The sequence below is a fragment of the Capra hircus genome, chromosome 15 (assembly GCF_001704415.2).
Source record: "Capra hircus breed San Clemente chromosome 15, ASM170441v1, whole genome shotgun sequence".
In the NCBI taxonomy this organism is placed as follows: Eukaryota; Metazoa; Chordata; class Mammalia; order Artiodactyla; family Bovidae; genus Capra; species Capra hircus.
Window position 1 is genome coordinate 47,546,272 of NC_030822.1, and position 27,988 is coordinate 47,574,259.

The 27,988-nt window shown below is 55.6% G+C and overlaps 1 protein-coding gene across 1 annotated transcript in view; it reads left to right on the forward strand.

Annotated features, from left to right (window-relative positions):
• The window catches only part of KCNC1 (potassium voltage-gated channel subfamily C member 1), a 44,674-nt gene continuing 19,293 nt past the window's right edge, over positions 2,608–27,988 (forward strand). The window contains exon 1 of the mRNA XM_005689577.3: positions 2,608–4,377. Within this exon, the coding sequence (XP_005689634.3) occupies positions 3,808–4,377 (570 nt within the window). The 5' untranslated portion in view covers positions 2,608–3,807. The remainder of the gene's footprint in view (positions 4,378–27,988) is intronic.

The window sequence follows — 27,988 nt, forward strand, 5'->3', positions numbered from 1 at the left end:
AGCATGGGGCATCTCATGGGCAGCTACCCTCTCCCACCTGGGAGGCTCCTCTTTCTGAGCCTGCTCTGCTTACCTTGTAGGGAATTTTAGGTGCGATGGATACACTTTTACACTCCCCCTCCCTCCAGCCCTGTCCTGCTTCTTTCTCTAGCCCTACATGGCCAGGCCTGACCAGGCCTTCTTCCAGCTTCCCTCTCCTAAGCACCCTTTGCCTCTCTCTGCCTCTCCCTCTGCTCCTACCCACCCCCGGGGGCATGCTTCAGTTTCCCATTATGGTTCACCATGGGGTAGAAGCCTGAGTGGGGTCTGCACTGACTCCCCAAGAAAACCTGGGTGGGTTTCCCCTTGACTCAGCCCTGGTGTAGGGCTCCAGACTCCTATGGCCTCTCACATGAGGATTCTAGGAGCCCAGCCCCTCTCCTGGCCTTTCTCAAATCACCTCGCCCTCAATGAGGAGCTACTGTGGCTCTGTGCACTGTGAGGGGAAGCAAGCAGGAAGCCCTGGTGCAGCTGAGAGCTCTTTCCCGAGGAAATGAAGTAAGCTACAGTGGAGGCTAAGGAGCCACAGGCTGATCCATGTGGCCCTGCAGGAGAGGGAAGAGGTGGAGCCCTGTGCCCCTCTGGTTGGCAGAATCACAAAAAGCTTCCATGAGGAGAAGAGGGACTGGATATCTGGCTGGAAGGAAGGGAAGGTTTGAAAAGGCTTCGGTCTTGTGTCTCCCCATCTTGATTTCTCCCAGCTCTGTGTGTGTGAAAGAGAGACCATCTCTCTGTGTCCATCTTTTTCTGTCCCTTCTGGGGACTCTGTTTCTCCATTTTATCACCTCCTTGGGTTGAGGCAGAACTTTGTGACAGAACTATGTCCTGGGAATCTGAATTTGGGCCAACCTGGGCTGCACCAGGTCCAGCCTCCTCTTGGGTAGGGGGTGGGATTCACACAGATCAGGGTGAGAGGACACTGAAAAACACTCTCACCTTTGTATTACTCTGAAGTCATCGTATTGAAGGGGAAACATCTCCCCTTTACAAGAAGAATACAGATCAATCTCTGGAGGGAGGAAGTGCCATTCTGGCCCCGGACTCCAGCTCTCTCTGTGCTTCTGCCCATCTCTGCCCTTGTTTCTGCCATAACTCTGCCTCTCTCTGTCTCTCAGTTGTCCTTCCATGACCCTTCATCTCTTGCTCTGCCCCTTGCCCCTCTCCAAACCTCTCCATTCCTCCAGACCTTTGCCCCAGCACACACAGCTTTCCCTAGAGCTGGGCTGGGATTCCCCTGGCAAGTAAGGACAGAGATGCCTGCAGCACAGCTTCGTCCCCAAGCCCACAAGCAGGTCTGTGGGTCAGTGTCGAGGGACAGCTGTCTGCACAGTGAGCAAGTGCCGACAGGTAAATAGAGCCTTGTGTCTTCTTAATTAAATCGCCCTTTGCCCAGGCAGCCTTGTGTTCGATTGGGCTGGGCTGGATCAATAAGTCTCTTTTCCCAGCACAGCCACCCCTGGAGCTGGGCCTGACCTCCTCAGCCCTGTCCTGGCCCACCTGCCCACTTTCCTGACTGCCTGGAGCCCCTGGAGGGGCTTGTGCCTCTCTGCCTGGGACCAAGCCTGGAACAAGTAAGGAGTGAAGGGGTGATGGCTTCATTGAGTAAACTGAGGGGCTGCCAGCAAACATGGGCTGAGAAGGCCCAAAGTGCAGCTCCCACCCCAGCATCAACCGTGAAGCCCAGAATCACCGCAGGGGGCTGCTCCTATATAGCCCCCAGATATTGCATCAGCCTCCCCTCCAGTGTAGCTGAAACCCTTCGAGAAAGGCGGCCTGTCAATGTTCAGGACCACTAGGAGTTGCTTCTTCTCACCTCTAAGGACGGAATCCCCACTAAGGATCCTGGACTAGTGTGGAAGGATCAGTGAGCTGGGATCAATATGCGCAAGAGGCACTCACGGGAGACTAGGGTTCAGCCTGGAGTTAAGAAGGGCCCAGGGTCAGAAAAGGGTCGAAAGGAGTTAATAGGGGTCCAGGATTATTAGGTTGTTAGCAGATGGCTTAGAGGACAATACAACCTAGTGGAGGTGTGTGTGGTGTATAGGGGAGCGCGGAGAATTTGGAATCCATGCGATAGGGTACCCATGAAAGCGACATGGGGATTCCAGGTTCCCTGGAAAGGTCGATATTAAAGAACTGCTTGGAGCGATCCGGATCGAGGTGTCTCTAATAGCGGTCAAGGGTGTTTCATTTCACTAGGGAATCAGACAGTCCCTAGTTGGGAAAGATAGGGGCGGGTACCAAACCGCCTTCTCACCTCAATTTGACCCAGGGGCGCGGGTCGAGACGTCTCCTAGAGCCCCCACCCACTGAGTGGCGCTCCCCAGGGCGGAGCGTTGGCGGGTTCCTCTCTCCCACCCCTCCCCGGGAGCCGCAGGATGGGTGCCCGGCTGGCGCCCCCAGCGCCGGGGTTGAAGGAGGCCGGGCTCCGCGCGGGCCTGGGAGAGGGGCGCGGAATCAGGGCTTTTTAGGACCCAGCGCGGCGCCTCCCTCCGGGGGCGAGTGCGGCTGCGCGCGCCGTGTGCCCGTGTCCGGAGAGCGGCGGGCTGGACGCGGACCGCGCGAGCGAGCAAGCGAGCCAGCTAAACCCAGCAGCAGCCCCGGCAGCAGCAGCGTCGCGGGCGGCGGCGGCCGCCGCTCCGCGCCTCGCCTCCCCGGCCTCACCAGCCTTGCCTCGCCGCGCCCAGACCCGCCACCCTCGCCTCCCCGGCCCGACCGCCGCAGCCCCCTCGCCTCGGTCAACAGCGCCAACCGCCTGCCCGAAGCAGGGCGCAGAGCGCAGGGCGCAGAGGCACCGGAGTCAGTGCCCGCCGGCCCCGCAGACGGAGCCCAGTCGGGAGAACCCTAGCCCGGCCCCGCGCAGCTCCGCAACAGTCCGGGAGCTGTCCCTTCAGCACCGCCGCCGGAGCCGGAGCCTGAGTCGGAGCGCAATCCAGCGGAGAGCCCCAGATCCAACCGGAGCGCACGGAGCGCAGCGCTCCGCGGCAGCAGCACCGAACAGCACCCCTGGTGCCCCTGCCCGGGGGACCCGCCATCTCCTTCGAGAGGCGGGGAGAAGGAGAGAGGAGGGCGGGCGAGCGGACAGGCGCGCCTGCCGCCGGGGGGAGCAGGCAGCCAGGCAAGGAGAGGGAGGGGGCCGGAGTCCGCCCTGCGCCCCGAGCTGCAGCCGGGCCACGCAGGGAGGAAGGCAGCGGGCATCCATCTCCCCCGCGCCGAGAGCGCGCTGCGACGACCACCTCACAGCAGAGCGCGAGTTTCCCGGCTCCCTCTCCTCCTTTCCCCTCCCCCTTCCAGGAGCTGATCTATGTCCGGCCCTGGAAGCAGCTGACCTTCCCCGGGATAGCTTTGTGTCGATTTCTCTATCTTCCCTCTGAGATGGGGACGGGAGCCCGGCCCCCCCACCCTCTTTTTCCTCCTCCCGGGGCTCGCCGCTGAGCGCCGCCTCCCCATCCCTCAACCCCTTCCCTCTCTCCCTCCCTCCCTTCTTTCCTCCTCTGCCTCCTCCGCAGCCGGACTAGCTCCCTCCCACATCTGGCGCCCGGAGACCCTGGGGATCCCGCACACACTCCCTTGAACCAGCACCCGACAGAAAGCGCCCTGAAGGGCTTGGGTTGCTCTCGGAGTAGCCGGAGCCGCGGTCCTCTGTCCCCCCGACGGCTTGGGGGGAGGGGGGAGGAGGCCGCGCGCCCCCCTCCCCGGCGCCAACTCCCCCTGGCGGCCGCTCCCATGGGTGTCGCTGGGCCGCGCCATGCCTAAGGAGGCGCCGCGATGGGCCAAGGGGACGAAAGCGAGCGCATCGTGATCAACGTGGGCGGCACGCGCCACCAGACGTACCGCTCGACGCTGCGCACGCTGCCCGGCACGCGGCTCGCCTGGCTGGCGGAGCCCGACGCCCACAGCCACTTCGACTATGACCCGCGCGCAGACGAGTTCTTTTTCGACCGCCACCCCGGCGTCTTCGCGCACATCCTGAACTACTACCGCACGGGCAAGCTGCACTGCCCGGCCGACGTGTGCGGGCCACTCTACGAGGAGGAGCTGGCCTTCTGGGGCATCGACGAGACCGACGTGGAGCCGTGCTGCTGGATGACTTACCGCCAGCACCGCGACGCCGAGGAGGCGCTGGACAGCTTCGGCGGCGCGCCCCTGGACAACAGCGCGGACGACGCGGACGCCGACGGCCCCGGCGACTCAGGCGACGGCGAGGACGAGTTGGAGATGACCAAGCGCCTGGCGCTCAGCGACTCCCCAGACGGACGGCCTGGCGGCTTCTGGCGCCGCTGGCAGCCGCGCATCTGGGCCCTCTTCGAGGACCCCTACTCATCCCGCTACGCGAGGGTAAGTGACAACTTAGCCATGAGAAGAGTGGGGCGGGGAAGGCAGCGTCCTCTGCCTCCCTCGGGCAGGGTTGGATGCGAGAACTGGTGCCAGGGGAGTCGCAGCAGAAAGGAGGATGTTTGTGTGCGTGTGGCCGAGACAGTGACTCTCCTCAAGGGTGGCTAGCTTGGTACACATGTAAAGGCCTGTGTATTTCTGAATTGAGTATGTGTGAGTGTGAATGGGTGTGTTTGTGTGCATGAGTTGATGTATTTCTGAATTGAGTATGTATAAGTGAGTGTGAATGGGTGTGTTTGTGTGCATGAGTTGATGTATTTCTGAGTTGAGTATGTATAAGTGAGAGTGAATGGGTGTGTTTGTGTGCATTGTGCATGAGTTGATAGTGTGGCATGTTTATGTAAGTGTGGTGGTGTATATTTGGGTGGTAAGGTATGCGGTGAGAATGAGTGAGCGTGTGTTGTGTGTTTGAGTGTGCAGGCGTGCCTGTGCATGCGCATTGCCATCTCTGCAGGTGTACAGGTGAAGCTCTGAACTGTCCTTTAGATTTGGGTGTGGGGAGGGAAGTAGGAGCCCTTTCTCTCTCCCAGGTAAGGGGCATGTGGGACCAGCCAGGGCCCACAGAAGAGGGGGCTGATCTGCTGCCTGAGATGGACCACCCCACCCTGGGAAGCAGCCTCAGACCATCCCAGGGAGATGGTCAAGGGGCAGTCTTTATGGCTAATTAGCTGATAGATGGGGTGGGAGGGAGGGTGTGATCCCTCTGAGACCTGCTGCTGGAAACAGAGCCTGCCCTCTTCCTTGTCAAAAGGAGAGAGGGCTGGAGGGGGGCCTCTGGGCTTCTGCCTGTGCTGCCTCTAAGACCTGTCCGGACAGGGAGGGTGTCTACAGGGGTGTGACAGGGAGGTATGTCTTCATCAGCCACTCCCCCTTAGTGACAGCAGCTTGTTGCCAGGGAGAAAGGGCACCCTGCTGCCCACCCTGGCCCATCAACTGGCTCCTCCGATCAGTTCCCTCAAATGTAAAGAGAGAGAGGGGGACTGGTGAATTCTAAGGGTCTTTGCTGCTTAGCTGAGTCCAAAAGGGAGACGGGGGTAGCAGCCACCTACCCTGGAAGAAACCCCTCTTGCCTTTGCTAGGCTTTGCCCTCAGAGATCTGAACAGAGGGGAAGGGTCAGAGCTGGGAATTTAAAGCAGAGTCCCTCCCCCATGTGTGAGCCACCCCTTAATCCCCTCCCAGGCAAGACATTACCTTCAATGCCCAATCTCCTTTACTGCTCCACACCCCTTCCCTCCTGCTCTCCGAACCAGGGATGGAGGTTCGGGCAGGGGAGGGAGCAGGAGTGCCTGCCTGGCTGACTTCAGTGGGGTGAAGGGACCAGGGGGCACTGAAGCGTCCACAGCAGGAAAAGGCTGTTTAGGCATAGGCCTGATGGACGTGTTACTGAGATCTAACACTCAGTGTTTTAGCATCTGAGGGAGAGGGCAACAGGTCTTATATATTAAATCCTAGGTCAGATCTGTGTGTGTTTGGGGCGGAGAGGGGGTGTGTGGAGATGCAGTAATAGGGAGAGAGTTAAACCCTCTGTTTTGGAAAGCCTGCCCAAGGTCACCCAGGGAGTTAGAGGCCATGGTGTACTGTGACCCAAGTCCCCTGGGACCCCGTCCTCCACTCAGCTGGCCACCAGCTCCCTGCCATCTCCAGAGGAGACTGGGATCCTCAGAGGTCTCCCCCCTCCCCTCTCCTGACAGAGGCCACCATAGCCAGGGGATTATGTAACTGGAAGCTGTAGCTGAGCTGTGAGGAGGGGCAGGAGAAAAGGGACTGGGAGGTTGAACTGGGGCATGTGGGGGCAGGGGGCAGGGGACAGGGGTTGCAGAGGCCTAGGTTAGAGCAGCTGCCCATTAGCCTGCATTTGACCTTGGGAAGCATCTTGCTACCACCACCACCCCCTTGTCCCCAGAAGCAAGGAGTAGGCCCAACTTCCATATGGTCCTCTCCACCTCCTGGTGCCCTAGCAAGAGGCTGAGTCCCCCACCCAACTCCTGGGGTCAGCTTCAGGGCTCTGCCTCTAGCCCGTGAGTTTCAGGATAGGCAGGGGTCATGTGGGAGATATTATAGCCCCCTACCCTGCCCATCTCCTCCCACAGGCCATCCCCCCATGCAGATACATGAGTTGACTAAAGGGGGTCTTGTTGGTGTACAGAGTCTTACAGAAAAGCCCTGGTTCTCTCCAGCGTCCACTGAAGAGCAGCCTGAGGGAAAAGTTGAGCAGTGGATGGGGGTGGGGGGGTGAGGGGGTGTGTAGAAGGTGCCCCTTCAGCCTGTCTGTGCAACATTCTTTCCCCAGTGGCCACATAGAGTTGTTCCAGCTCCCTTGGGTGACAGCTGAGGACACTGGGGCCTGCCCAAGGGCACACAGGAAGTGAGGGCAGAGCCTGGATTAGAACCCAGGCTTCCTGCTGCACACCCGGCTGGCCTAGCTGCATTGCGCTGCCTCTCTCTGCGGCTCATCTGCGCAGAGCCCAGCCGGCTGCCCGCCCAAACTCCCTCCTCCGTCTCGGCTCCGGCTCCGCCACCGCTGTCCCCTTTGTTTACCCCTCCCCCTCCCGGGCCCCAGGCCGCCTCAGATTGCTGTGTAGGGATTCAAATGTTTATTCAGGATTCCAGACCAGAATCCTGTGTGTGACATTGTAGATGTGTGTGAAAGACAAGCTGTATGTGTGAGAATCTGTGTAAGAGAGATTCTGTGTGGGTGTGAGAGGGTCTTCGTGTGTGTGTGTGTGTGTGTGTGTGTGTGTGTGTGTGTGTAAGGCCACATGAGAATAAAAGCATGTGTGAGTGAGACTCGGGGGGTGGGTGGGTGTATGTGTTGAGATTGACTACGTGAGAGAGATTCTGTGTGTTTCTGTATCAGAGTAATCCCGTGTGAATGTGAAAAAGACAGATTCCATGGGTTTTGAGAGATGGACTTTGTGTGTGAGAATGGGACTGTGTGGGAGAGAGTGCGTGTGTAACAGAGAGAGGGGACTGTGTGTGTCAGAGAGCTGCTCTGTGCATGTGTGAGAGAGCAGGGTTCTTGGGGAGGGTGTGAGACTTGAGGTGAGTGTATTTCTGTGTGTGGCGGGTGGGACACAGGAAGCTCTGCACGTAAGGTTGCGTGTGCGAGACCATCTGTGTGAGAGGCTGTGGGGGGGAGCTCTGTGTGTGTGACAGAGACCCTGTGGGTATGCGAGGCGCGTGTGAGGCAGGAGCTCTGTACGGGAACCTGGTGTCACTGTGGCTGTGGGCACTCGTATGGGAGAGGGGCTTTGGGTTACCTGTGTGTGTGTGCCTTGAGGGAGGTGAAACTCAGACCCGCTTCCTGCCTGCTGCCTTTATCTCCTGGGGCTCCTGAGCTGCCTTAGTGAGTGGTTTTGCCCCCTATTCTCCCATCCTCAGTGGAAACGCTACTCTAGCCCAGGCCAGATAGTTGTTGGTGGACAGTGAGGCCACCACACTGCAGGCCTTAGTGGTGGCCCTGGGAGATAGGGCGACCCAGGCGGGTGGGAGGTTCCGTCTGAGCTCTTTGGAGGTGACAGTGCTAGCCAGAGCTGCTGGTTTGCTGGCCCCTTTCTCCTACTGGTTCCTGGGTTCCCAGGCTGAGGGAGTGAGGGGTAGGGAGGTGAGCTGGGGCAGGATGAGCCCAACTTGTCTTTTGGCGTGAGGGGTCATGCCCCAGACACACACAAGCAAGAGATGACAATGACACTTTGTGGTGAGGGCCGTGAAGGGGCTTCCTGGGACTGTGAGAGTAAGATCTATCCCGGAGGAGGTAACTCGGGGATGGACTTTGAGGGGCAAGTAGGAATTACCCAGGCAGAGGGCAGGGAACAGCAGTGCTAGCATGCAAAACTGCGGAGGTGTGGGAGCAGGCAGGGTCATGTGGAGCAGCCTGGAGCAGCCCAGCCTTGAAAACTGCCCTCCTCTCTCCCCTGGGGGCCAGCACAGGTCTGAGGCTCTTGGCTTTTATCTTTGATGTTCATGTTGTCATCAGGAACATTGTTTGGTGTCAGGTCACACGTCACCAGTGGTGTGCCCTGTGCTACAGACCGCAGAGTGTCCTGTGCGTGTGTGTGTGTGTGTTGATGTGTGGACATCTCTCCCCCAAAGTCACTTGACTTTCCAGTGACAAAGAAGTGCCAGTGACCCCAAGCTTGGGAAGCCCCACTTCCACCCACCCCACTGCCCAGCTCTCCTCTGACACCAGGTCTCCATCTCTCTTTCTTGCCTCCACCTGTTTGGAACCTGATGTAGTTCTCCTCTCCCCCAACCCCCTGGCAGGATCCTCCCCTGGCAGCTGGGATGAATTGCCCAGCCAGAGACTTCGGCCCTCCCTCGGGTCCCAGGTGACACTGGGCTCTTGGCTTGGCATGTGGAGGGACTGGGGACAGGGGTGCTAATTCATGGGCACATGTGAAGGAGACCCATGAGCAGGGCAGAAGGGCTCGGTGCCTTCCCCTCTGGCCACTCTAAGCACTCCTCACCAAGTGTGTCCACCATCCGGTGTTCCTCACCTTCTCGCAATGTTTTGACAGGTGTCCGCATGTCTTTGAATGGTAGACAGCCTTCCCTGCGCCAGCCCGCCAACCAGTAATGAAGTTGAAGTGAAGTCGCTCAGTCGTGTCCGACTCTTTGCTACCCCATGGACTATAGCCTATCAGGCTCCTCCGTCCATGGGATTTTCCAGGCAAGAGTACTGGAGTGGGTTGCCATTTCCTTCTCCAGGGAATCTTCCCTACCCAGGGATTGAACCCAGGTCTCCCGTATTGTGGGCAGATGCTTTATCCTCTAAGCCACCAGGGAAGCCCTCCAACCAGTAATGAAAGTCACCAACCGAGTGTCTTCTAGTGAGTTCCTCAGCCTCTTCACCTCTAAAATGGGCATAATGATAGAACCTGTCCCAGAGACTGATGGAAAGATTAACTGAGTTACCTGTCTGTTGGTGGAAAGCCCCAAGTCACAGGGCCTGGCATGCAGTCAGTGCTCAATAAATGCTGGCTTCTGTTATTAAACTCCTGTTGGTCGGATTAGCATTTCACTCCATGACTTTCTCTAGACTCCACCCTTTGCCCTCTGTCCTATGCCCACTATCCTGGTTTCCAGCCATCTTTGTGTCCCTCAGGCCCACCCTCCTGTAGCTTCCTGACTCCTGTCCTGCCTCCAGCCCCTGGCCCTTCCATGTCATCCTCCACTTGTAAGCCACAGAGATCTCTTCAACTCACAAATCTGTCAGCTCACAGCCTTGCCTGCTTAAAACCCTTCGGTGCTTGCCCAGCCCATTCTGTGGCCCCTCGGGCCCTGCCTGTCTCTCTAGGCTCCTCTGGCCTGGCTCTCTCCATCACATCAGATGAGCTTCAGTCATCCTGGCTGCAATTCAGTTTCTTGCACATGACAGGTCCCCCTGCCTCACGGCCTTTGCATATGCTGTTCCCTTTTTCCTCCTGAGTTGCCCCTCTTTATCCCTGACACCCCTCCTCAAACCTCAGCTCCCTGGCAATGCCTTTCTGGACCCCACAGGCTGGGTCTAAGACCAGAGTCCTTCCCTTTAAAGTAGCAATCTAGTGTGTAACAAAATGCTCATTAACAGTCTTGCTTGATTCCAATCTGTCTCCTGCTCCAGAATCTAAGCTTCTTACATACTCGGTTTAATAGGAGCCATTATTGAAACAGACGAGGAAGGCGAGGCCCAAAGAGGCATGCTTTGTCCAAGGTCACGTGTGACCAAGTTAGGGGGCTGGTTTAGAAACTCAGGTCTCTACTTCCTGGTTCTGTGGCTGGAAGCCCCGTCCACCTTACAACACCTCAGCGAGTACCGGGGTCTGGCACTCTTGGGGCAGGAATCGGTGCTCCCTAACTCTGGGCAGTCTAGAATATGCCAGAGCTTTAGAGGAGACTGGCCTGAACCTCCAAGAGAGGGAAGTATGTTGTTTCAGAGGTGGGGGAAGGGAGCTGGTGGGGGCTCGTTCCAGGGCCCACTGCCTGGACCAGGGATCTCGGGGCCTCCCAAGACAGCTGAATATAGTGCTATGACTATTCTGAGCAGTCCCATGACCAGTGTATTCACTCTGGACCAAAAGGTCAGGGCCTCAGGCTGCAGCCTCCCATGGGCCCTGGGCCAGCCTGGCCACACCCTGGGTGCAGGCTCCAGGGAAAGGGGAACCTAAGAGGCTCTGGGGACGGTGAGATGCCCGGTCCTAGTGCCGGGGAACCACTTGCGGGGAGAGACCGCCTTTCACATGCACAGGACTGTTGGGTGCTGCCAGGCCACCTCTAGCTACTGCCCTCATCCGGCAGAGGGAAATCAGGCTCAGAGCGGGGAAGACACTTGCCTAAGACCACACAGCCCATCAACGAGGCTCAAACTCCAACCCAAGCCTCTTGGCCTAGGGGCTGGCCGTTTGTATTTATTTGCTCTGTCAGTTTTAAGAGAATGTTAAATTCCACCTGGGCAGCAGTTAGCTGCCCTCCTTCCTCCCTTCCCCACTCCCCTCCCAGGGCCCAGTACAGCTGGTAGAGACCTCTCTTACCCAGTCAACCCCGACTTGGCCCAGATCCTGTATTCATCCCCCAGGCAAGATTTTCCAGAAGCCCCTTTCTTGAGTCACCATACTAATGGCTACTGTTTACTACCCAGGTGGTGTTAGAGGTAAAGAACTCTCCTGCCAGTGCAGGATATTTAAGAGACTCAAATTCAATCCCTGGGTCGGGAAGATCTCCTGGAGCAGGAAAGGGCAACCCACTCCTGTTTTCTTGCCTGGAGAATGCCACACACAGAGGATCCTGGCAAGCTACAGTCCATAGCGTCACAGAGAGTCAGACACAACCGAAGCGACTTAGCACACACGCACTTTATTTACTAAAGCACTTACTATGTATCAGACAGCCTTAAGGGTTTGATTTACGTATTCTCATTCAATTGTCATACGAACACCCATGGAGCTGTACCATGATTATCACACCAATGTCCCAGATGAGGCTGTTGCAGCTCAGACAGGTTAAGTAGCCTTTCCAAGGTCATTGGAGACCCTGAGTAGTGGACCAGCATTTAGCTGTAGGACCACCTGACCCCGGAGTTCCATCCATAACCACAATTCAGTACCGCCTCTTGTCGCTATTCCAGGGAACTGGGGGCTGTGGCTGGCTGTGGCACAGGCTTGGGTTTCCTTCTGTTTTCCTTCCTCCTTCAGCAAACTCTCTTTCCCAGAAACCTGTTCGGGAATCCTGCTCTGCAGTTCTGGCCCCTGAACCATGGCAGGTGAAGGCCCAGCCTGGTGGGGTAAGATGATGCCCTGGCAGCCCCCAAGAAGAGGCTTTTCAGGTGTCTCTCCTGCCCCTGCCAGCCGTGCAGGCCCCCGGAAATGGCTGGGGGGCTTGGGAGGATCAGAAGTTATCCTGCAAGAGGTGACACCTGGTGGGCATGCTGGCTCCTCCTCAGCTCCGCGTTCGAGGCCTTCTGCTCTGGAAGCCGGCCACGGGTCCTGCTGCTCCCTTCTGCCAGGCTCCTCCCTTCTGCCAGGCTCCTCCCTGACCTCATCTTCAGCCCTCAGTCCAGCCTCCGGGTTTTTGCTCATCTATTCCCTCTCCCAGTAGCCTTTCTAGTTTTTGCTGAACCGAAAATCCATTCCCCCAGGTCCCTAATGCTTAGCCGGACTACTCCTGCCCTCTGTGACTCCTTTGGAAGTGCATGGTTTGGGTTGGGCAAGAAGTCACCAGGCTTGCCTGATTTGAGCTGATGGTCAGTAGGTCACTCCTGGGGGCCTGGGGCTTAGCACCAGCCCAGAGGCGAGGAGAGACGAGGCCACAGACAGGACCCCCGTTGTGGGCATGAGGCAACTACACCAGGGCAAGATCTGTAGCCAGGCCACTAAGCCAACCAGGCTCCCATAGGCAGGTTTAGGCTATAGTTTCTCTCCCTTTGGAAGATAGTTCAGTTAAGGTCACTCAGTCGTGTTCGACTCTTTTCGACCCCATGAATTGCAGCACACCAGGCCTCCTTGTCCATCACCAACTCCCGGAGTTTACTCAAACTCATGTCCATCGAGTCAGTGATGCCATCCAGCCATCTCATCCTCTGTCGTCCCCTTCTCCTGCCCCCAATCCCTCCCAGCAGCAGGGTCTTTTCCAATGCGAAGAGTCAACTCTTTGCATGAGGTGACCAGAGTACTGGAGTTTCAGCTTCAACATCAGTCCTTCCAATGAACACCCAGGACTGATCTCCTTTAGAGTGGACTGGTAGAGGACCTTCTAAATCAGCAGTCCCCAACCTTTTTGACCACAGGGACCAGTTTTGTGGAAAGCAGTTTTTCTATGAACCAGGGTGGAGGATGGGTTCAGGATGATTCAAGCACAATACATTTATTATACATTTTATTTCTATTATTATTATATCAGCTCCACTTCAGGTCATAGGGCATTAGATCTCAGAGACTGGGGACCCCTGTTCTAAATGACCACCAAGTCCCTTCACCACTCTGACACTCCAGGAGTCTAGAGTTCCAAGCTTCAGCTTCCCGAAGGCACTGTGGGAGCCAGGCTGTGCATGCATGCTAAGCTGCTTCAGTTGTCTCTGACTCTCTGGGACCCTATGGACCATAACTCGCCAGGCTCCTCTATCCGTGGGATTCTCCAGGCATGAATACTGGAGTGGGTTGCCATGCCCTCCTCCAGGGGATCTTCCCAACCCAGGGACTGAACCTGCATCTCTTGTGTCTCTTGCATTGACAGGCAGGTTCTTTACCACTAGCGCCACCTGGGAAGCCCCGGGAGCTGGGTTAGTCCTTACCTATTTCTCCTTCCACATTCTGGGCCCAGCTCCTCGCTAGGGCACATGTGAGCTCTCCTGGTGTCAAGCGGGCAGGAGCCCAGGGGAGGGGGTCTGAGAAGCTTCCTCCTCCATTCATTCAGGCTCCCGTAGTAATCCCGTCCTGCCTGGCATCGCCACAGGCGCTGGACCCCTGCGAGTCACCGGGTGTGTAAACTCCCCCAGTCTTCTCATGGCATAAACCGGGGGGTACCACCTCCCTATGGTGTGCTTGCTCTGGCCCAGCGGGTGGCACCTACAGCTCTCTTCTCCGGGCCCTTCTCTTAGCTGTCTGCCCTTCACGAGTTGCAGAAAGGTGTACTGAGAGACCAGATGCTATGCCAGACTCTAGGAGCTGGAGCAGGGCAGGCTGGGGCTATCTTCGATGGTGCTGGGGCACTGCTAAGAAGGGAGGCAGTGGGCTGCTGCTGTGCTGGACGGGCCAGGGGTGTTTGCAATCATTGTAATGGGGCTAGAGGGGTGTTTGCTGGGGACCCCCATCCGTAGCTAACTTTCAGTTTACTTCAGTTCAGTTCAGTCGCTCAGTCGTGTGTGACTCTTTGCGACCCCATGAACCGCAGCACGCCAGGCCTCCCTGTCCATCACCAACTCCCGGAGTTCACTCAGACTCACGTCCATCGAGTCAGTGATGCCATCCAGCCATCTCATCCTCTGTCATCCCGTTCTCCTCCTGCCCCCAATCCCTCCCAGCATCAGGGTCTTTTCCAATGAGTCAACTCTTCGCATGAGGTGGCCAAAGTACTGGAGTTTCAGCTTTAGCATCACTCCTTCCAAAGACATCCCAGGGCTGATCTCCTTCAGAATGGACTGGTTGGATCTCCTTTCAGTCCAAGGGACTCTCAAGAGTCTTCTGCAACACCACAGTTCAAAAGCATCAATTCTTCAGTTTACTTAGGATCCTTCAAAAACATCAGGCTTGAACTTCCCTGGCAATCCACTGGTTACGATTCCACATTCCCAACACAGAGCACAGGTTCAGTCCTTGGTCAGGGAAGATCCCACATGCTAAGCAGCCAAAAGCAGAAGACAGGTCCAACTCCTGGGCTCTGTCCCTGGAGAACTTGACTCCTGGGTCTGGAAGGAGATGGTCAGGATGCTTACGCTCCAGAGTCTGTTCTCCGGCAATGCTGATACTCAGAGAAGGAGGATTTGCCGTGGGGACTGGGACACAGGCGTTGTTGCTCCTCAGTGTGGTCTTCTGACCAAGAGAATCAACATCACCTAGGAACGTGGTAGAAAGAAAGCGTTACAGGTCCCAGCCCTGCCCCCAGTCCTACCAATTCAGAATCTGCGTTTTAACAAGATCTTCAGATGAATCATACGCACACCAGATTCTGAGAAGTGCTGAGGCAGGAAACCGTTCCCAGTGGAGGGGAAGTATCAGGACACAGAGAGGCCTGGACGGATGTCTGCGGGTTGGCAGAGCTTCGTGGGTGATTCTGATCTTTCCTTGTGCCCAAGACACTGACATCGGGGTGATGGGCCTGGAGGGTGAGCTCCCAGCTGGATAAATGACAGCCGCTTCCATCCGGGTGCTGAGACCAAAAACCTCGGCACCCATCCTTGATTCCTCTTTTTCTCTCACACATCAGCAAATCCTGTTGTCTCCGTGCTGAAAATACAGCCAGAACCCAACCTCGTCACATTGCCTCCACCGCTACCTCCCTAGCTGAAGCGACCATTGTCTCCCCCCCACCCCGGATTCCTGTGAACTGTCCGCCTGCTTCTGCCCTTTGCAGCGCCTTCTGCACACAGCAGCCAGGGCCCTCCGCTTGTCAGGTTGAGCCACCCCTGTGCTCTGCTCACTCAGGGAGCAGCCCAGTCCCCTACAGGGGTTATAAGGCTCTGCAGGAGCTGCCCGCACCCAGCTCTGTTTCCTCCCCGCTCATCTGGCTCCTTGGTTTTCCGCCAGCACAGCGCTTGGGCTTCTGCCTCAAGACCTGTCCTCTCACCCTGCCTTCTACCTGGAGCACTTCCCCCTCACTGTTTACTCCCTCACCTCCGTTAGGCCTGTACTCAGAAGTCGTCCCCTCAGGTTGCACCCTCGCGATCCCTTCCCCCATTTCTTGCTTTCCCGTTTTCTTCTTGGCATTTAACAGCATCCAACTGTATTTTATTATTGACCTTGTTTATTGTCCGCTTCCCCCACTAGAATATGTTGTTGTTCAGTTGCCCAGCCGTGTCCGACTCTTTGTAATCCATGAACTGCAGCACACCAGGCTTCCCTGTCCACTATCTCCCGGAGTTTACGCAAACTCATGTCCATCACATCGGTGACGCCATCCAACCATCTCATCCTCTGTCGTCCCCTTCTCCTCCTGCCTTCAATCTTTCCCAGGATTGGGGTCTTTTCCAATGAAATAGTAAAGAATGTTCTACTAGAATATAAACTCTATATTCTTATATAAGAATAAAAGTTTCACTAGAATTTAAGCTCCAGGAAGACAGGGATTTTTGTCTTTTACCCATTGTTCCATGCTTGGTACCTGGAATAGGGCCTGGCACATAGCAGGTTCTAAACATAGTTATTGGGAGAATAGATAAGGAGACCAGAGTTCAAGACCTAGGCCAGACATCAGCACTATGCTTCAGAGCCTATTACTGGCTGACCCTGTCCTTCTTTGCCTCACCTGGGAACACAAGCCCTCCATCCCAACTCACTGCCCACAACCAGAGCTCAGAGACTGAAAAAGTATTTTTGAAAACCAGGATGTGCAAGCTCTTGGGGTGATGACATTGTGCATTGCAAGGACTCTGAGCTCTCAGGTCCACTTGGTCCAGCCGAATGCCCACATCTGACTTCCTTTGGGACTCTGTTTCTCCTAAAGACTAGCCAGGTTCTTTTTCTCCCTCTCCTTCCCCACCTCCTTCTCCATTCACCTCCTTCCCTCACTTTACCGCTCCCATCGACCCCTTTCCTCTGTCAGCTGTGTTTGCGTGAAGTTCTAGGTATTAGTTACTGGCTTTCAATACAGACTCATCCCCTGGAAGTCCTCGGATGCCTTTTGTCCCAAATTCCCCTGCTTAAAGCCGCAGTCCTGTGTTCAGTAGAAAGTGCATGGGCTTCGGGGCCGGCCCCCACTTCCTAGTGACCCAGTCTTAGCGATATGCCCCCGGAGCCCCGTTCTCTCCTTAAAAGCATGGCCTCTTGAGCCAGGAGGCCTGCATTCGAATCCCAGCCCCACTTCCTCTTTTCAGCTGTGTGACCTTGGACAAGTTCCCTAACCTGTCTGTGCCTCAAGAGAGGGTTATTAATAGCACCTGACTCATAGGGAAGTCGGGAGGATTGAATGTGTTAAGCACTTAGCCCAGAACCCGAAACATAATAAGTGCTTAATTATCGTGGGTTCCATTATTGTCTTTTTAACAGTGCGTGGCTCTAGAAGAACCAAATCCTGGCCTGTTCACTACCTGCTTCCTTTTTCAGCAACTGACTCTCCCTTCAATACCTCTCTGAGGGTCACCTCACCTACTTGGCCCCAGGGGCCCCTTCTTCCAGAATCATCTCTCTCCCAGGAACCAGATCTCAGTGGTGTTGTCTTTGGAGGCAGGCCTGGATTCCGTCTTGGTCCTGCCGTAAACCTGCCGTGTGCCATGGGCAGGTCATAGCCCTCTTCAGAGGGCTTGGTCACCCCCTCTGTTGTCACGGGCCACTCACCCCTGCTCTGCCTCCCTCTCCAGGCGTAGGGGGGTGAGAGAGATGGATGATGGAACTCCCGCCCACGGGCAGAGAGGGAGGGAGGCCGCTGACATCAGGCTGTGGTCGGGAGCCAAGCCCAGGGACCTAAGGTGCTGAGAAGTGTGCCAGTGTGGCGGGGGTGGTGGGCCGTGTCCAGGCATCCCAGTGCAGGGTGTTGAGACATATCTTTGCAGGGGATGCGCAGGCTCAGGGAGCAGTGGCAAGCAGGGCCCAGGCCGACCCCAGGAGCTGCTGGGGCCTCGGGGCTAAGGACTGGGGCTCCTGTTGGTGCCAGTGGGCAGTACCTATCCTCAGGCTGGACTGCCCCACCAGGCTGAGTGGGAACAGGCTAATTTTAGCTGGAGTAGCCCCAGACAACTGAGCTCAGGGGACCAGAGCCAGCCTTGCTGGGCCCAGAGTCTAATACTCTGTCAGCCGGGCCCACGGCAGCCAGAGGAAGCTCACTCAAGCCTCAGGGCCTCAGATGCATGCCCCTTCTTCCCTGGCTTAACTTGGCCCTTCCCTGCCAGCCTGGCAACCCTAATTCTGCTTTACTTTCCCCCTGACCCTCTGCCCATGGTGCACTCCATCTCACTTTCTACCTCCCCCATCCACAGTGTAGGAAGGGACTGCTGTCCCTACGTCCCGACTGTCCACATGAAGACAGTCTGTGTGGTTACCCTGCCAGGGGACTGCTCTTAGCACCTGGTCATTCATTCCACAAATATTTATTGAGCACCTACTTACTAGGTTGCAGACACTGTTCTAGAAGCTGAGAGTGGAGCAAAGAATAAAGCAGTCAAGAATCCCTGCCCTCAAGAAGCTTACATTCTCAAGCAGGGAGAATAAAAAGAAAGAAATACTTGTACTATTTCGTGTGTCAGATGGTAAGCAGTGCTAGGGGGATATACAACAGAGGGAAGACCCGGGGAAGGCTGGAGGTGGTGACTTAACTCCTGTGGCAGGGAAGGCCTCCCTGGGCAGGTGATATTTCAGCAAAGACTTGCAGGAGGAGAGGGAGGAAGACACATGGCATCTGCAGAGCAGAATGGATGGGACAGGTAAAAACCCCAAGCAGGTGTGTGCCTGGGGTTCAAGGCGCAGAGAGAGACCAGGGTCCAGAGCTGAACCGGGGGACGGTAGGAGGAGAGCAGAGCTCCGCACAGCCCCCCGGGGTCCCTGACAGTGGGATCTTACCCACACTGCGTGTCTTTCCAGCACTTGGCTGTGCTCACATCTGCACTGCCGTCTCCTCCCCTCTCCTGGCCAAAGGCGCTGCCCAGTCCGGACCTCCAGGAAGCTGGGCCTCAGGGAAGGGCTCTTGCTTCACCATCCTGGGGGACCTCTGTCCTCTCCTCAAAGGCAGCTGCGCCCAGGAGGAGACACTGGGCCACATGGGGCTGCCACCAGGGTAGGGGCGGAAGGATGAGCTGCTCTCTGAGGGGTTGTTGGGCTGGAAGTTGGTGAGGGAGTCAGAGGTGGGGGCCTGTTCAGGCAAAGGTCCTGTCTGCAGTTTCCTGTGGCAGAACCCTCACTCCGAGTGTACTGAGAGAGATGGTTAGTGTGGTGGTGATGGGCCAGACTGGAGCCAGGCTGCCAGGGTCCAAATGTAGCTCTGTTGGCTGTGAGCCGTATGACCTTGTCAGCCTTGGCTGCCTCAGCTGTAAAGGGTGTTCTGCAGACGCTGGCCTCACCTGCTGTGGGGGGTTCTGAGAACATGAACCTGATGTCTGTGAAGAGAGGTGCTGTAACGGGGGGCTTCAGTGGTTCCCCAGGGCCCTTCTCTGCCTGTGCAGGTGGTAGAATGGGGGAGTGGGACTCCTTTGGACCTTGTCAGCAGGACGGGACTGAACATACTTTGGACGACAGCCTCCTGCCGGGGCCACCATCTTAGCACTTAGAGATGAATGTTTTATGCTCAACCTCAGGGGCTCTCTGAGCAGCTGGGAAGGACACAGCCACCCACTGGGTCACCTGGAGACCGCCTGAGCCCTGGGCTGAGGGCTGCCCTTTTGGAAGCCCACAGGGCTGTCATCTGCTAAGGGTCAGCCCCGGACAGCGTGCTTCTCCTCGTGGTGCCGTGCACTGGTCACATGGACCCTGAGTGGCCCGCACCCCTGGAACATGGCCCTTGTCCTTCTGGGCCTTAGTTGCCTCACCTATAAAGTGTACATGATGGTGTCACCTGCTTCTCAGGGATGCTGGAAGAACCCACTTAGACCAGAGGCAGAAAAGTAGTTTCTGAGGGAGAAAATATAGTCAGAACAGGGCTGTGGTTGGGTGTGGGGTCGATGGAGGGAGACCAGATCCCAAAGGCGGAGGGAATGTGAGGAGCGGACAGGGTAGAGATGAGAGGACAAGACTTGGATCTGGCTGGGCCTGGCTTTTGGTGCCCCCCGCCTCAGTGTGGGCTCGGGCAGGTGGTCTTGAGCCATTTTCTCCTGTGTGAGATGGGGAAGAGTCCCAGAGGGGTGGAGCCCTCGGCACGGAGCCCGGTACACAGAAGGTGCTCGCCAGTGGTTGGAGCTGGGTGTCTAGGGCACACTGAACCTAGTGCTGGGTTCAGATTCCCTGGGGGTGCTGGTATAAGGAGGCCTGGCTGAGCCGCAGACAGGGAGGCAGCCGTAGAAGCCTTGTCCAGTAGCCCCATAACCTCAGGGTCATGAACCACTGTCACCAATGATATATTTAGTGGCACAAAGGTCAGAAATGCCAGACACTGGCTTCCCTTCTAGGCGGCAGGAATCATGTCTCCTGAGGCCTGGCTGTCACCAAGAAGATATTTTTTCCTTGACTGGCAGTCTGGGGATCTGAGTAAAGGCCTCAGTGTAAGAAGTCACCATGGTTTATACTGACTTGCTGAGGCTTTCCACGTCCAGGGCTCTTCCCAGACCCTGTTGCGCTACCCCAGGAAATGCCACCCTTGACTTCAAGGCAGCAGAGGAAGTCCTATTTCTCACTAAATGATAACATTCTAGAGGATGGGATTTGGATGCTGAGGACTTCAGGGTAGAAGGCAGGGTGGAGCCACCCAGCCTATCTGTGGGTTTGCTGATACAAGGAATGGATGGTTTGTGGAGTGAAGGAGCTGGAAGCTAGGGGCAGGGACTGGCCTGGGGAACTGGCTCAATCTCAAAGGTGAGAGGCTCTGATGGAGCAGAACCAGGATGGGCTGGAAAGAAATTGCAGGAAGAACCATGTGACAGGGAGGTCCTCAGGGCCTGGGGGTTTTCCAGGCTCTTTGCAGCCACTGGAGGAGGCCGTGAGAGGAGGATTGGCCTTCAGTCCCTGAGGATTGACCTCAGACCGCACTGAGCATACCTGTGGTTTCAATCTGTTCTGGGGTGGGGAGGCCACTCTTTCTCCTTAGGTTCCCAGCCTTGGCAAGCAGGCTTCCTTAATACCTCTGATGTGCTGGCTGAGGAGGGGCTCTCCTGAGACCCTGGATGAGCCTGGCTCAGGTATGCTGAGGTCCATCCACACCCAGCTGCTTTTCTCCATCAATCCCCAAGCTCTAGACACAAACTCCAAGGCTTTTAATTGCCTAACAAGGGCCAGTCAAGGGACCATGGACATGAGGGGCCAAGAGTTGAGCTTAGCAGGGCTTGGCAGCTTAGATGCAACTAGTCTGGAGCTGAGGCTCTCCCCTTGCATAAGGCACAGTGCTGAGCCTACCAGGCCCCCTCCCCAAGCCCTGCTTCAGTGTTCCCCAGCACCAGGCTGCACCCGCTGCATACACACGCGTGCACACACACACACACACACACACACACACACACACACACACACTGGCCACTGGCCCTGGCGATCTCCCTGGGAAACCAGGTCCCAGTGAGAGTGCCTGGTGTGCTGCTAACTGCTCATTACAGTCACGGCTATAGCTAAGTATAGCTCCAGCACACACAAGACCAAGACAACAGGGAGAGTCTTTCCATAAAACAGTTCCGCATGCAAACACATAAACACCCGCACACGCGTGCTCCCCACGCTCATGGGCTCGGACACCCATGAACCCATACTTGCACCAATACAAAGTTTTACTCATTCACCCAGGCAGTCATTCAGTCAGTGTTTATCCAGGGGTGAGGTGTTTGGTTAAGAGCATGTGTTTTGGAGTCATGGAAAGCTGGATTTCAAATCCTAACTCCATCACCTTCCAGGTGTCTGATCATGGGCAACTTCTTTAACCTCTCTGAGCCTCAGTTTCCTTCTTTGTGAAATTGGGATGGTAACTGCAGTATGGACCTCTGAGATGGTGCAGGGGTCAATGAGATGGGGCACTGGGAGTGCTGATGATGAGTCCAGCTCAGGATGTAGCACTCAGTGGATGTTTTTACCCTCACTATTGAATTCCTACTATGTGCCTTCCCCAGTGCCGGAAGCTTTATTTAAAGCTGTGATTTCTGGAGGTTCCTGTGAGACGTAAAATAGGCACTCAGTGAATGCACGAAGCTTGAATGAATGACCATGTGAGTGAAAGCTGCATCCGTGGCTCGCTGGATGGAAGACTCCACGCTCACTTGTCTCTCGTCCAGGCTGTGTCTCTGGTAGGACTGAGATGTTCTTACGGGTAACATGGGGATCCTACAAGAGGAGCTGGAGCAGGTCTGGGCCCCCTCTCATTTTGCAGATGGGGAAACGGCAGCACAATGGCACCCGGCAGCGGGCATCGTCCAGGCCGAACATTCGGCCCTGAGTCTAGAGCTACCGCCATGAGCCAGCCTAGCACAGCAACCCAGCGCAGTGGATGGTATCTGGCTCAGCCACAGCCTCTGAGTCTCTGAGCCTGCTCAGGCCACAGGCCCGGTCCCGGCTTGGGCAAACACAGGAGTCATACAGCCGCAGCAGAGCCTTGGCTGGGGCTGTCGGGCAGTCTGGGGCCTCTGGGCTGGCCCTAGACAGCACTCCATCCACTGGAGCAGGGGCTGGAACTGGCGTGGGAACATGAAATTTCCAACCTGGGTAGGAAACAAGATTCAGGATTTGAGGGCAGTGTCACCGTTCCCTACCTTTGAATAGGCCAGCAGCTGAACTGCCTGGCCTTTCTCCTCCCATCGCACCTCCTCAAAAAGAAAGTGACATTTCCTGGTTCTTTTTTAAGCCCAGGCTGGCTGGGCCAGGCCCGGGTGTGGGGTGGGGAGGGGGCGGGCAGCACCAGGAGTCACACAGCCCGAGTCTCTCCTCACCTTGAGTGATCTCGAGGTGCTGGGAATAGACATGGTCTCATCTCCTCGCCATGTGTCCCAGATTCCAGCATCCTCACCCCACAGCCTGCACTCGGGTTTTGAATTTCGTGTTCCCATGCCAGTTCTGCCCCCTAGGCAGGACTCAGGCTGCTGAATTCCGCAGTAAGCACCTTCAGCTGGCAGCCTGCTGGGAGGGGAGACTGTCTGGCCTCTGGAAAGGAACTTTGGTGCCCTTGTGCCCATTCCCCTCATTCATGTTCTCAGCCGGTAACGGTGCAGGTCTTTGCCCCTGGACAAGAGATGAGTGTGACTGGGCCTGCCACCTGTGTAGACATGAGTCTGCTGTCAACGAGTATACCCGCTGCCAGTGTAGACCTGGATCTGCTCTCAGTCACAGTGCCCCTTGCCAGTGTAACACACCACCTCTATGGGAATGAAGCTGATGACAACACAGGGAAATGATTAGTGACTGCATCTGAGACCAGGTTCGTCATGGATTCATGGAGAGAGATTATGCTTTTACCAGCGTGGATATCGATCTGCTGAGAGTGTGGCCAGTGCTGGTGTAAACACAAGTTCGAAGCCAACGACTGTGCATGTTGCAGAGTAGAAGCAGATGCTGTATTAGTGAGTCTGTGACTGCGTGCACTGCCCGTGCAGGCAAGGGAAAGTGGGCGTCAGAGGAGGTGATCTCCTCCTGAGGAGGCTAAGGGAGTTGTTGTGCCCACTATGTAGACAGATGGGTTGAGGCAAGCAGATGCATAGGATGGGAAGCTGTGCTCTTGCTTAGCTGTGCCCCTGGTTCCCAAGGAAGGGACCCCTCTTCCCCTACTAGTGTGGAGCGTGTGACTTGAGTCTAACGGCAGGGCCAGTCCTGATCCTCTGATCTGGCCGCCGCATGGGCCTTACATGCTAAGGGGGAGAAAGGCAAACAACAGACATGAAAATGAGCTAATTGGATGGTGTGAAGTGCCAACATTGTCCAGGTGGATGCTTAGAATGGGTAAGTGTTGCTGTATATACCTCGTACCTCAGTAAAGCTGGGGAGAGTTAGTGTTTGTCAAAGGGGGATGTGCTCCATGGGGCGAGCAGAAGAAGGAGAATCAGATCCGCATGGGGTGCTGGCTGACATTTTAGAGTGGTCAGTGGGCCGCCTGCAATGGCAGGAGAATGAGCCACGAGGACGCTGGGGAAGGGCACCCTGAGCTGGTGTGAGGGCCCTCAGACGGGCGTGTGTCTGGCATGTTTAAGGATTGTGTTTGAGGAGGCGGTGTGGCTGGAACAAGCCAAGGGGGACAGCGATAGGAGATGAGCTTGGAGGCAAATGGAGAACCCAATCCCGTGGGGACCTCAGGGTGTTGTGAGGCTCTTCCTCCAAGAGAAACGGGGAGCTGAAGCAGGGTTTTGAGCAGAGAAATGACACAATCAGATTTACATTTTAAAAGGATCATGTGGCTGCTGTGTTGAAAACACTCCGAGAGCTCCAGGAATATTGGAAGCTGAGGGACCAGTTAAGAGGCTGTTACCGTAAATCTACGGATGGGGTTGTAATTGTGGTGGTGGGAAGTGGTCAGATTCTGGATTTATTTAGATCTGAGCCAACAGAATTTCCTTACAATTAAATGTGAGGTGTGACAGAAAGAGAGGTGTCAAGGATGACTCCAGGGTTTTTTGGCAAGAATGTCCTGGGAGGATAGAGTTGCCATCTCTTGCAATGCAGAAGGCTGCCGGCAGTGGGGGTGGTAAATGGGAGCTTATTTGACGTGCTGAGCTGCAGAGACACTAGTAGATCTCCACCACAGAGACACGAGGGAGGAGGATGCTGGAGTCCTGACGCAGATAAGCATTTGGGAGTGTGCAGTTAGTGGTATTTGAATAGGTGATGGTATTTAAGCTTTCAAACTGGATGGGTCACTAAGGGAATGCGTGTCAATGGAGAAGAGGACCAAGGACTGCACTCTGGAGCACCCCACAAGTTAGAGGCTGGGGACAAGTTTGCCAAGGATGTCAAGAAGGAGCAGCCAGTGAGGTGGGAGGAAAATCAAGAGACTGTGGGGACCTGGAAAGTGTGACAGAAAAGAGGGAGTGGTGAGCTGTCTTAGAGGCTGCTGATGGTCAAGGAAGGCAAGGATGGGGAATTGTTCCTGTTCTTTCTGCTTAGAATGCTTGTCCTTGGACCTTGCATTTCCCTAGTGATTTTTACCTGCCTTTCCAACCCCTGTACCCTTGTCACTTCCTCCTGGAGGCCTCTCCAGTTCCCAGGCTTGTTGTTAAAAGCCCATCGAATGCTGTGTGCATTCCCCCCCAAAGTCCTCATCTCCTCATACAAATATGTGTTTGCCTGCCTGGCTATTTGATAAATGTCAGTCTTTCCCAGCAAGACCTATGGCTGTTTTTGCTCACCTTGTATCCAGTGCTTGGCACAGGCCTGGGGTAAAGCTTAAATATTTTTGGAGGAAACACAGGTGGGCAGTCAGCTGTGGTCCCACCTGTATTGTGTCCACTGCCCTCCCTGACCTGTCCCCCTTGGGGTCATCTTTTTGTGTCTCTCAACACACACACATACACACACATATGTACACACACATGCATACCCTATGGGGAGTCAGGACCTTTGACTCAGTGCAAAAACATAAGTGAGCCCTAGGGGAAAATTTCCCTGTGGATTCCTAGTGGACACTTCGTAGAGCTTGGAGCCTCAGTTTTCTGATCTACCAAATGGGGGCAATAAAGGCTGTCCTACTGATGGCCCAGCTAATGTGTGTGTGTGTGTGTGTGTGTGTGGAACACACTGGGGTTTTATTTATTTATTTTTTTGCACACATCTTAACCAATCTGAGCCTCAATTTTCTCATCTGCTAAATGGAGTTACTGACGCCTCCCCTGGGGAGGTTTTTAAAGATAAATGAGATCATGTTTGCGAGAGTAGTCATTATTCCTTTACGGCAGAGGTCAGTGAGGCTCAACGGAGCCCAGTACTCTCACCACTGAGGCGGCTGTGAGTGCTGAAAAAGGCCACGTGTGCCATCCATGTGGCCACCTGCAAGTGGGTGCCTAACACAATCAAGCTCTGAAACAGGCCGGGAGCTGGCCCAAGATAGGAAGCATGGATGGAGCCAGAGGAAGCCTGGCACATGGGAGGGACAGCTCAGGGTGGGCCCTGTGGCCTATCTGCAGGCGTGGGCAGGGCTGTCAGAGGGAGGAAGTGTCCTGGTGACCCCAGAGGGCAGAACTGGGATCCCTGGCAGAAAGAGGCAGGGAGGCTGGCTTAAATAAGAAATACCTGTCTGGATAGCTGTCCAAAGACAGAATGTAGTCTCAGGAGCTCCTGTCACTGGTGGTCACCAGCAGAGACATCTGCTCTGGGTTATTGACCCAGCCCCAGAGGGAGTGCCTTCCTGCTCACTTCCTCATCTGGGAGTCTGAGTCAGGTGTTTCTTATTCCAGTCTGTGGCACAAGAAGGTTTGAGGCCCATGAGACACACGTACAACAGAATCCTTAGCAATAAGGAAGGAAAGAAAAGAAAATATGAGTTGGATAATGAAAACAAGAAATAGCAACTCTCCATACTTCCCTGATGGCTCAGATGGTAAAGCATCTGCCTATGATGTGGGAGACCCGGGTTTGATCCCTGGGTCGGGAAGATCTCCTGGAGGAGGAAATGGCAACCACTCCAGTATTCTTGCCTGGAAAATCCCATGGACAGAGGAGCCTGGTAGGCTACAATCCATGGGGTCACAAAGAGTCAGACAAGACTGAGTGACTTCACTTTCACTTTCACACCTAGGTAAATGATGGGTTCAGCCTTGAGCATCAAATTTAACTGAGCTTCCTGGCAGTCAGAGCAAAAGAGGAAATATGAAGGGTTCCATAAGTCATCATTTGCTAATAGGAAAGTAGACAAGCTCATCCGGAAACAGACATAGTTCTGTATCCTAAACTAGAAGAGGAATTTCCCATGTGGAAGACTGGTATTCCTCCAAGTTTAAGATAATGGGAGGGTTTCCACCTTGCAGTGCAGGAGATGCAGGTTTGATCCCTGGTCCAGGAAGATCCCCACATGCCGAGGGGAAACTAAGCCCAAACGCCACAACTACTGAGCTCTGGAGTCTGAGAGCCGCAACTACTGAGCCTGTGTGCTGCAGCTCCTGAAGCCCACTCATCCTAGAGCCCGTGCTCCACAGCAAGAGGGGCCGCCTCAATAAGCCCATTGCCCCGCAACCAGAGAAAGCCCTCGTGCAGCAACAAAGACCCAGCGCAGCTGAAAAAAAAAACAAGTTAAACGTTTAAAAGATGCTAATGGAAGATGTTTACTGTCCATTTTCCAGCAGGAACCCTCAGGTCACAGGAGCAGGTGGGAAGGGCACCTTCTCTGGGGCCCTGACACCTGGTCTCCTTGGCCTGAGGCACGGCAGGGGAGCTCTGTAACCGCACAGCCCCGCTCCTCTGAGGCTCCGGGGCTTGCAGCTGACTGAGGTCGAAGCCAAGCTGGAGCAGCCTCATTCATCTCATAGGGCACAGCCAGGCCAACCTGCACTGTGGACATTTTCCATGGCTGTCTAAGGAGCCTTTGGAGGGTCTGAAATGCAGGGCTTTGGAGCAAAACCGATCCTGCCACTGAGAACCTCTGAGATCTGGAGCAAGAATCTTCTCTTCCCTAAACCCCAGACTCGTCTGAAAAGCAGTAATAACAGCAGAACTTACCTCCCTGGGCTGGCGTGAGGTTTACACGAGACACGATGCTAAGAGAGCCCCAGGAAGCCTGCTCGACACCAGGAAGCTCCATCATCATTTTGTCACCCGAGTTAGGGCCAGGAAGCCCGGAGCTCACTGTGTGACCTTGGGTGTCCTTTCCCGTCAAGCCTCATTTCCTTGCAGTCCTCAGCCTGGGGCTCACATGGAAGACCCCACGGAAGTGAGCCTGTTGATCACCCCCACTCTGAGCAGCATGAGGCCACAGTGCTGGGTCTGGGACATGGCCCCATCTTGGGCTGTGACCCTGGGAAACAGGCTCTGCAGGGCCAGGTGTTGGCTCTCCACAAGACTGTCATTTTCTTCTGGTTTGTTGTTTGCAGGCAAGTAGTTGCAACAGGAGCAAAAAAAAAAATAGAGGGAAAAAACCTAAATTAGACACATTTCTCCCTTTAGCTGTTGCTGCTGTTCCTTGCAATCACTCCCCCACCCCCAACAATTTGGGTGGAAAAAACCCAAAATGCTGTGTTTGGATTTTTGTGGAGGGAAGCCTTGGCCCAGCTCCTGGAATACCAGTGTGCAAGGGAACTGGCAGTCTTGGGGTTTCTCCCTGCCCTGGAATTCCACCCTGGATCTGGGAAAGCCCTAGACACTCCGCCTTTCCCCAGGTGCCTCCTTGTGCCTTGCTTCCTGGGGCATGTTATTATTCTTATGATTGTCCCCATTTGAAGAAGGATGGGATTGAGCCTCTGCAAAGTGACTTACCTGCCCTCACACAGCCAGTGGCAGAGCTGGGATTTGAACTCAGGTCTCGGAAGTCAAGCCCGGGACTCTCTCCCTTCTACCATGCCACCTACTTCGCAGCCCTCAGTGTGGTCTCAGGCTGAAGAGGTCCCTTGTGCATCAGAGCTACCAGGCACTTGGGTCTCATTGGCCTCGTGGATCCCAAAGTCCAGGACAGGGCTGGCAGCATCAGAGCCACAGAAGACATAGATTAAAGATAAATGTCCAGCCCTGCCCACTGCTGTGTGTGCAGCCCAGGACTCTGCATTTGAGTCTCTGCTCAGTCCTGCTTCCCCAGCATAGTGGCCTCTACCCACCCCTGGCTCCTTTGTGCTATACCAAATGCCCCAGAGAGGGCCTCTTACTCCCTGCTTTCCCTTCATGCTTCTGGGGGCTCTGGGTTAGCTCT